At 42.1% G+C, this 10,193-nt stretch overlaps 1 protein-coding gene across 2 annotated transcripts; it reads right to left on the bottom strand.

The window, feature by feature from the left end:
• Positions 1 to 328: 328 nt before the first annotated feature.
• Positions 329 to 9,712, bottom strand: LOC112266411 (zinc finger protein 708). Of its 2 annotated transcripts, none has more exons than XM_024443848.2 (5): positions 9,268 to 9,712; positions 6,993 to 7,221; positions 6,707 to 6,813; positions 6,521 to 6,608; positions 329 to 2,410 (listed from the first exon to the last, which is right to left on the bottom strand). In XM_024443848.2, exons 1-5 carry the CDS (start codon positions 9,439 to 9,441, stop codon positions 825 to 827), a joined length of 2,184 nt encoding a protein of 727 aa, XP_024299616.1. In that variant the 5' UTR covers positions 9,442 to 9,712; the 3' UTR covers positions 329 to 824. The 2 variants fall into 2 exon arrangements, with proteins under 2 accessions (XP_024299616.1, XP_024299614.1); XM_024443846.2 differs by having other exon boundaries at positions 6,993 to 7,227; positions 9,268 to 9,711.
• Between the last annotated feature and the right edge of the window lie 481 nt (positions 9,713 to 10,193).

The following is a 10,193-nucleotide window of genomic DNA, read 5'->3' as shown; positions in this document are numbered from 1 at the left end:
AGCAGCCTCTCCCTGCTCGGAATGTGGAGATACTTTTTCTCGTTCATGTGATGACTCATGTGAGAAGGGTGCATAATAAAGAGAGACCTTTCCAGTGCTCCTGCTGTGGAAAAAGATTTCTCCAAAAGAACTCTCACAATACACATGAGAATGCAACTGGAGAGAAACCGTACCACTGACCAGAATGTGGACAAAGCTTCTCCCAAATGAACGACAGAAAACGCCACCAGAAGAGGCAACACTCTGGAGAGGAGACTTGATCTCTCTACTACAGTATGGAAGGCACAGTCAGAGACACTCAATAAGAAAGGACTACAACAAAAAACAATATTGTAATATTGTCTTTATTCCAGGTTTATTTTGGTAAAATCCTTGAAATATCTTGTTTCAACAGTAAAGTTTATTTCACAAATGACTGCAGTTTTTTGTTGTTGTCATCATCACCCTCCTAGTTTCTACCCTGCATAAATGGTATTTGTTAATCCTTCCCTGCACCGAAAGAATCCCATAAGGCCATCCAACCTAATAGTTAAGGCTATTTCAAAGAACAAAACGTGTAGTTAATATATGGACTTGTCTATTAGAATAAAAGTCTCACAGGACAATTAATATTAGGGATGTTGATCATCACAGTAAAGAAATCATTTACATGCCAAGATTATGGAATCTTTTGGGAAATCCACACAACAAACCCCAATGTCTTGCAGTATTCAGACTCATACACATTTGACTCAAGTTATTTGATATCCAAGTTATTGAGATTGTAGCATCATGGCATGTAATCCTCATTTCTTACTTCTGAAAGTGCGATCAGAAGATTTGTGTTAGCTACTGACACAGTTGTGCTTTTTGAAGTGTCTTGAATCAGAAAAGCCCTTGCCACATCTCTTGCAGGAGTATGGCCTGACTCCTGTGTGCACTTGCATGTGGGTTTTGACATGATTGGCTTGTCTGAATCGTGTCCCACAGACATCACAGCTGAAAGGCTTCTCTCCCGTGTGGACTCGCTCATGCCTTTTGAGATTACCGATAAATCCGAAAGTCTTCCCACAATCACTGCACTTGTGTGGTTTCTCACCTGTATGGATCAGCTCATGTATCTTAAGAGATTGTTTTGTAATAAATCTCTTTCCACAACAACCACAAGCATTGGGCTTCTCTCCAGTGTGTAATTTCTGGTGATAGTCAAAAGTAACTTTATGGAGAAAAGTCTTTCCGCATGTGGAACAAGTGTATATGTTTTCTCCTGTGTGAATTCTTCCATGTGTTTTCAGAGAACCGATGGAGCTGAAGCCCTTCAAACATATCTCACAGCTGAAGGGTTTTGGTTGATCGGTTTGCTTTTGTTGGTTGGCCTTGTTCTTTCTGGTTCTTGAGTGCCCCTCTCCATCAGCCACGTGTGATAGCTTGTGAATTCTCAGTTGATAATTGTAAAGGTAAGTCTTTCCACAAACGTCACACATAAATGGTTTTAATGCCCCATGAACTAGCATGTGAGCTTTTAAGTTGGTGGACTGAATGAATGTCTTTCCACACACCTCACATGTGTGCGGCCTCTTCTTCGTGTGAATTCGATGGTGTCTCGTAAGGTTCTCCTTAAAGCTGAAAGTAGCTTGACATATTTCACATCTAAATGGCTTCTCCCCTGTGTGAACTACCTGGTGCTCCTGCAATTCGACGGGACGCCAGAAGGTCTTGTCACACTGGGAGCATGAGTGTGGGCGTTCTGTACGTTCTGTATGTACAGATCTAATATGCGTTTTCAGGTTTTGAGATATACTGAAATTCTTTCCACACGTAGTACAGCTGTATGGTTTCTCACCTGTGTGAACTCGCTGGTGTACGTCAAGCATGTACTTTGATGCGAAACCTCGTCCACAAGTGAGGCAGGTGAACGGTTTCACCTCTGCATGAACAAACTCATGTGATTTCAGATTTGTCTTACTACGGAACTTCTTTCCGCAAACTTTGCAACTGAAAGGTTTCTCTTTTGAGTGAGTTTGCATGTGTTGAGTCAGCATACAGTTCAGGCGGAAGGTTTTCGCACAAATGTCACACTTAAAGGGCCCCTTTGGTTTATTGTGAACTGCTATATGGCGTTTCAACAGACAGTTCGCGTGGAAGGTCTTCTCACATATGTCACACTTGAAGGGTTTCCTCGGCTTGGAAATGCTCTGCTGTATTCCGTGGCTGTTTTCTGTGGATTCTGTGCCATTAGCAGTACGGCTGCTTGTTTCTCTTGCATGACTGCCTCTTCCGCTGCCTGTTTCCTCTGGAACAACAGCTCTCATAGGTTCACCCTTGGATTCAGTGTCTCTAAATGAGGGCTTTGTATTCAGTCCACGTGAGTCTCCCACAGAGAGAAGAAGAGAAGAAGTCTTTGTCGGTTTACTGTAAGCTTCTGCAGCACCTACAGATGAGAGGAATATACAGGCATTATGCTACTGGTTTGACAGCCATCTTTCAATACAACACAAAATTGTACCAGCAACAACTATACGGCTGTGTCCCAAATGGCACCCCTATATAGTGAATAGGGTGAAGGGGTCGACTTACAGGGCTGCCCACTGGTTCCGGGAGGTTTTGGAAACCCTCCGGGCCAGTCAATCATCCAATGGGAGGCAGGTTAGCCTAGTGGTTAGAGCGTTGGACTAGTAACCGAAAGGTTGCAAGTTCGAATCCCCGAGCTGACAAGGTACAAATCTGTCGTTCATCCCCTGAACAGGCAGTTAACCCACTGTTCCTAGGTTGTCATTGAAAATAAGAATTTGTTCTTAACTGACTTGCCTGGTTAAATAAAGGTAAAATATTATATTATAATGATGCCAATAATTTTCAATCTAGGCTAATTGATTAAAAAAAAAAATATATATATATATATATATATATATGAAAAAGAGTCAAATTCCTGAAGCTGTAAATTCATCATGTAGATTATTTAGCACACTGTGCCACACACTGTGCCACACACTGTGCCACACACTGTGCCACACACTGTGCCACACACTGTGCCACACACTGTGCCACACACTGTGCCACACACTGTGCCACACACTGTGCCACACACTGTGCCACACACTGCCTACTTTGAGCGGAATATCACCGCGCAGCGAGAGCGTGCAGCTTTCAAACAACTGGTTGTGGAGCAGCTCACAGAAGAGCGGTAGGCACAGGAAAGCAGTAGAAAATACATTTCAAGTTATGATATCTAGCCTACCAGTGAATGTGAAGGCAAGAATCGGTGGATATGCATACCTGGTATTTAAAAGGTTTGGTCTGAAGTCTTGATTGAATGGTCCGAAGTGGACAGATAAATAAATCAAATGTATTGAATTTAATAAAATAATGTGTTTAATTGCACTAGTTTCTCATAATTCATGAATAGAAAAGATTGCATCAGTGATTTGTATTTCCTGGAACTTTCTGAAGAAGTAATGCCTGTATGTTCTTTTGCCAGTTAGCATGCCGAAACTGTCCTTTAAAAGGCTTTCCCAAAAAACCTTCCCAATTAAATGTTGACTACAAAGTAGGCCTACCTGGCAGAATGATATCAGTTATGATTTGTATCAATCACGTGGGCATTTGTTTAGCAAACTTTGCAATCACATGCACACAGCAGGAGGCTGGTGAGCAGAGGACGGCTTATAATCATGGTCAGAACGGAGTGAATGAAATGGCATCAAACACATGAATTTGAGATCATTCCACTCCAGCCATTACCACAAGCCCGTCCTCCCCAATTAAGGTACCACCAACCTCCTGTGATGCACACTATACATTAGGCTACAGAAACACCGCTTGCCAAACACAAAGGTCTCTTGCCAAGGTGCACAATTGAATTAAAGGGAAACTACACCCTCCCACTATAAAATATCAAACAAAAAATAAATCCCAGACCTCATATAAGGCCCTGCCCCGCCCTCCTTTCGGAAAAGCTGACCACGACTCCATTTTGTTGATCCCTGCCTACAGACAGAAACTAAAACAAGAAGCTCCCGCGCTGAGGTCTGTTCAACGCTGGTCCGACCAATCTGATTCCACACTCCAAGACTGCTTCCATCACGTGGACTGGGATATGTTTTGTATTGCGTCAGACAACAACATTGACGAATACGCTGATTCGGTGTGCGAGTTAATTAGAACGTGCGTTGAAGATGTCGTTCCCATAGCAACAATTAAAACATTCCCAAACCAGAAACCGTGGATTGATGGCAGCATTCACGTGAAACTGAAAACGCAAACCACTGCTTTTAATCAGGGCAAGGTGACCGGAAACATGACCGAAGACAAACAGTGTAGCTATTCCCTCCGCAAGGCAATCAAACAAGCTAAGCGTCAGTATAGAGACAAAGTAGAATCTCAATTCAACGGCTCAGACAGAAGAGGTATATGGCAGGGTCTACAGTCAATCACGGATTACAAAAAGAAAACCAGCCCCGTCACGGACCAGGATGTTTTGCTCCCAGGCAGACGAAATAACTTTTTTGCCCGCTTTGAGGACAATACAGTGCCACTGACACGGCCTGCAACCAAAACATGCGGCCTCTCCTTCACTGCAGCCGAGGTGAGTAAAACATTTAAACGTGTTAACCCTCGCAAGGCTGCAGGCCCAGACGGCATCCCCAGCCGCGCCCTCAGAGCATGCGCAGACCAGCTGGCTGGTGTGTTTACGGACATATTCAATCAATCCCTATCCCAGTCTGCTGTTCCCACATGCTTCAAGAGGGCCACCATTGTTCCTGTTCCCAATAAAGCTAAGGTAACTGAGCTAAACGACTACCGCCCGTAGCACTCACTTCCGTCATCATGAAGTGCTTTGAGAGACTAGTCAAGGACCATATCACCTCCACCCTACCTGACACCATAGACCCACTCCAATTTGCTTACCGCCCAAATAGGTCCACAGACGATGCAATGTCAACCACACTGCACACTGCCCTAACCCATCTGGACAAGAGGAATACCTATGTGAGAATGCTGTTCATCGACTACAGCTCGGCATTTAACACCATAGTACCCTCCAAGCTCGTCATCAAGCTCGAGACCCTGGGTCTCGACCCCGCCCTGTGCAACTGGGTACTGGACTTCCTGACGGGCCGCCCCCAGGTGGTGAGGGTAGGCAACAACATCTCCACCCCACTGATCCTCAACACTGGGGCCCCACAAGGGTGCGTTCTGAGCCCTCTCCTGTACTCCCTTTGTTCACCCACGACTGCGTGGCCATGCACGCCTCCAACTCAATCATCGAGTTTGCGGACGACACAACAGTGGTAGGCTTGATTACCAACAACGACGAGACGGCCTACAAGGAGGAGGTGAGGGCCCTCGGAGTGTGGTGTCAGGAAAATAACCTCACACTCAACGTCAACAAAACTAAGGAGATGATTGTGGACTTCAGGAAACAGCAGAGGGAACACCCCCCTATCCACATCGATGGAACAGTAGTGGAGAGGGTAGCAAGTTTTAAGTTCCTCGGCAAACACATCACAGACAAACTGAATTGGTACACTCACACAGACAGCATCGTGAAGAAGGTGCAGCAGCGCCTCTTCAACCTCAGGAGGCTGAAGAAATTCGGCTTGTCACCAAAAGCACTCACAAACTCCTACAGATGCACAATCGATAGCATCCTGGCGGGCTGTATCACCGCCTGGTACGGCAACTGCTCCGCCCACAACCGTAAGGCTCTCCAGAGGGTAGTGAGGTCTGCACAACGCATCACCGGAGGCAAACTACCTGCCCTCCAGCACACCTACGCCACCCGATGTTACAGGAAGGCCATAAAGATCATCAAGGACAACAACCACCAGAGCCACTGCCTGTTCACCCCGCTATCATCCAGAAGGCGAGGTCAGTACAGGTGCATCAAAGCTGGGACCGAGAGACTGAAAAACAGCTTCTATCTCAAGGCCATCAGACTTTTAAACAGCCACCACTAACATTGAGTGGCTGCTGCCAACACACTGACTCAACTCCAGCCACTTTAATAATGGGAATTGATGGGAAATTATGTAAAATATATCACTAGCCACTTTAAACAATGCTACTTAATATAATGTTTACACACCCTACATTATTTATCTCATATGTATACGTATATACTGTACTCTATATCATCTACTGCATCTTTATGTAATACATGTATCACTAGCCACTTTAACTATGCCACTTTGTTTACATACTCATCTCATATGTATATACTGTACTCGATATCATCTACTGTATCTTGCCTATGCCGCTCTGTACCATCACTCATTCATATATCCTTATGTACATATTCTTTATCCCCTTACACTGTGTATAAGACAGTAGTTTTGGAATTGTTAGTTAGATTACTTGTTGGTTATTACTGCATTGTCGGAACTAGAAGCACAAGCATTTCGCTACACTCGCATTAATATCTGCTAACCATGTGTATGTGACAAATAAAATTTGATTTGATTTGAAAAGTGGTCTATTGTTGTGGTTTAAGCATAGTTGTGTACTTGAAACATCCAGTTTTGTTTCTTTGGGATATTACCTTCAATGACTGACGTTTTAGTTCCTGATTTCACCTCACTCCTCTCCTTCACAGGGTCGGTGCTAGAGCCTGTATTTCTCGCAGTAGTCTGGAATGGAGGAAAGTCATTAATTGAATATAAAACAGACATTTGTCAGATTTGCTAAAATCATACACAGAAGATGATCATAAGTTATAAGAACATACCTCTTCCTGTACGATGACAGTGTTTACTTGACTGACATCTCCCATGCTGAGCAATGCTGAGGCCACTGTGTTTGTCTTCACATTGTTAACAGGCATCATTGGGAGATCTTAAATAACAAGCAGATAAAACTTTACATTTCCTTTGCGTTGAACGACATTGTGCTGTTGTGCATCACATCCCTTTACAACAGGTGGAAGACAAACTATCAGTACAAGCAAACCATACAAACAAGCTTTCCTTTGCTATATTCAATAGACAGTGATGAGTTGCTGGGCCCACACTCACCAACTGGCTTAATTTTAAAGATCGTTCCATTGTGCAGAATATGGGTTGGTCTTTTCGGTTCTTCTCGCCCCTCACCCTTCTCAACCATCGCCTTCAGATCTTTATCCATCTGCTCCACCTTGATCTTCAGCTTCTCATTTTCATTTTGTAAAGCCGCAGAGACTTCTAGGAATAGTCTACAGATTTTACGAACAGCCTCCTTTGTCAAAAGGTGCATAATGGTGCCAACCTGTTTCTAGAGAGAGATTGAAGTATATTAGAATGAAGCTAACAAAGTTACTCTCAATTTGTATTTTTTTACATTGCTACTTTCCTTAGCCAGTTATACTTCACTTGGCCCAGATACTAGACTTTAAATACGACAAAAATGTGTGAAACAGACAGGTGCACGTGCAAAGCGAGAACATAACATATAAAACATTTTTGATTTTGGGAGGGGTTAGCAACTAACAACTGGATTTAATACTTTATTGTGCACTGTTCGTCACTACAAACCCTGGTTCGATCCTGGGCTGTATCACAACCGACCATGATTGGGAGTCCCGCACAATTGGCCCAGCGTCGTCCGGGTTAGGGTTTGACCGGGGTAGGCCATCATTGTAAATAAGAATTTGTTCTTAATTAACTTACTGGCCTAGTTAAATAAAGGTTCATTAAAAAATGTGTTATTTCATAGTTTTGATTTATTCACTATTATCCTACAATGTAGAAAATAGTATAAATAAAGAAAAACCCTGGAATGAGTAGGTGTGTCCAAACTTTTGACTGGTACTGTATGTTCGTTACAACTAGAAGGAGAGAATTCCTTCTAAACGTAATGTTATGGTTTGGTTGATGGCTGACCCATTGGTCTGACCAGGTAATGCCAAGGGGTGTATTCATTAGTCGCAGACCGTAGCAACAAACGGTTTGTAATGGAAATGGTTTACCACCAACAGTCTTGCAACGAAAACAACAGTTTCGATTGATCAAATTTGGGTAGGTCCCTCCCCGCTTGGTTATATTTGCTTCGGTTTGGCTCCTAGAGTAAACAGTTTCCGACATGCTGCCGCTATGCCTTGGCCAATAAGAGCGTTTGAAGTGAATCAGGGAAAAACAATAACCCTACGTTAAAATTTCAAATTTGTCAACAATGCCACGATGTGTGGATAGGGATATAGCCAGCACCAATTCAAGGGATGTGGGAAGACATTTCATAAGTAGTATCTAAATTATTTCTTTAGAAAATGTACTTTTTGGTTCATTTTGACAGCTTGTGGTACTGTGCAACCGCAGCAACGCATGTACGCAAATGTCTGCTTATACTAGCTGGCTTACAAAACGATTACCCATTGTTGTTGATGTTATTAAGCATGGATGAAGTGGTGATACATGTATCCAATTTAACTGCAGTTCCTATGGATTTCCTAATAGTCCTTTCACAACTGTTGAACAAATATTGTGCATTGACAATGAATGTAGTTTACATTAGCTGCCACCTAGTACTACAGGACATATACAAAAAGGCCACCACTGAACCCAGAGATTTTAACAGTCTGAGTGAACCCACTCCTAGGTTTATTGTACTAAGATACATTTATTAATCTTGACCATTGCAATTTCTTTGTACTGGCTTAATGGGGGAGTAACTTTACATCAGATTTAACTTAAACTGGTTAGCAATATTGAAAACATTATGGGATCTTGCATTAACTACTCCAGCTTTACATTATAGTCATCAACGCTGTTTCTTTGTCCTGTAGAGAGGCGAGGTACATGTTTTCATTTCAACAGCTACATGTTTTGGAAGATAAATACGTATTTTTTTTCTCCATTACAGACACTGTAATACATACTTCTAAAAAAAAACAATACATAGTATTGTATGAACTGAAGAGAAGCCAATAATTCCTCAATAAAACTGTAAAATATAAAAACATGAGGGTATTTTTTTTGTTTAAAAAAATATGTATAGTTCTTATGTTGCACTCCCCAATAAATAAATAGTTAAATGAATGTATATGTCCTTGAAACATTACATTGAAATACTGTATCATAATGGCGGACGGTGACTTCAGAACAGCACCCACTATAATATATTATTGGGCGGGACTAACCTGAATTTGTCCAATAAAAACTAGTTTTAGTCGCAAAACGTTTTCCGTTTGGATAAATTGTAACCCCGGTTATAAGAATGATAGTCAATATTTTGCCACGGTCTTGGTCTAATGACCAACAAGATCCAAACTAACGCTTGCTTATTAAACAATGACAATCTTTGTACAACGTTGCTCACCTTTTTTCCCAGGTTACTTGGTATTGGCGCCGCGATTGATTCGTTGTCCAAAAACAGTTGGCTAATTTCTGCTACTGCCGTCTCAACGATAAAAGTCATAATCGACGTTGTTTCTTTCTCGAAAATATTGCGACTGTTAAGGCTAGACATGTTGTCCCTGTTAAGTAACTTCATGCAGTAACTTTATGCAGATATTTGGCTTCGTAACCTAGCTAACGTTAGCTACTAGCTATAATCGTACACAATCTTCGCGCGACCTTTTTTTTTTTCGTTAAGCCTTAACAAATAACCGTCTTCTGTTTTGATTCAACGGATAAACACGATACCATTTGTCCTGTGTAAAGTTGTTTAATAAGCTTTAGCGTTTTGTAGGACAATGCTATCTGACGTGACCACGATAACAACGCGTGTGTCGTGAACAACATTATTTGCGTGAGCAACACTCGTGGAATCGGCAGTTCGCCTTCAAAATAAAAGCCCTCCATTGAAACTGATAATTGTGAAAACATGCCACAATTGGACTAGATAATGCTTAATAAGGTTGGAATGTTGTCATATAAATTCGTCGAAAGATTAATTTTAATACATTTAAATCGCACTGTGGGTGTATTATAATTCAGAACTTCATTGGGGTGGCAGGTAGCCTAGTGGTTAGAGTGTTTGACTAGTAACCGAAAGGTTGCAAGATTGAATCCCCAAGCTGACAAATCTGTCGTTCTGCCCCTGAACAAGGAAGTTCCTAGGCTGTTGTTGAAAATAACAGTTTGTCCTTAACTAACTTGCCTAGTTAAATAAAAAAATTGGGGGCATAATTATATGCATAGCCTAACCTATGAAATGGGGTACCAGCCTACTCTCAGTGACCCCTAGAGAAAACAACTATGTGAAGTTTACACAGATATTAGCGTCGTAGCTCTTTTTGCAGG

This window comes from Oncorhynchus tshawytscha, linkage group LG14 (assembly GCF_018296145.1).
Source record: "Oncorhynchus tshawytscha isolate Ot180627B linkage group LG14, Otsh_v2.0, whole genome shotgun sequence".
Classification (NCBI taxonomy): domain Eukaryota; kingdom Metazoa; phylum Chordata; class Actinopteri; order Salmoniformes; family Salmonidae; genus Oncorhynchus; species Oncorhynchus tshawytscha.
Note: the sequence above shows the minus strand (reverse complement) of the source record. Positions and strands in the feature narration are given on the sequence as shown.

Bases quoted from the DNA above. Each gene is read 5' to 3' on its own strand.
- LOC112266411 (XM_024443846.2), bottom strand. From the start codon at position 9,441: ATGAAGTTACTTAACAGGGACAACATGTCTAGCCTTAACAGTCGCAAT. The intron at 7,228-9,267 runs GTGAGCAACGTT...ATCTCTCTCTAG, and splicing joins CAAGTAACCTGGGAAAAAAG to AAACAGGTTGGCACCATTAT. The intron at 6,609-6,706 runs GTATGTTCTTAT...CCTCCATTCCAG, and splicing joins CTGTCATCGTACAGGAAGAG to ACTACTGCGAGAAATACAGG.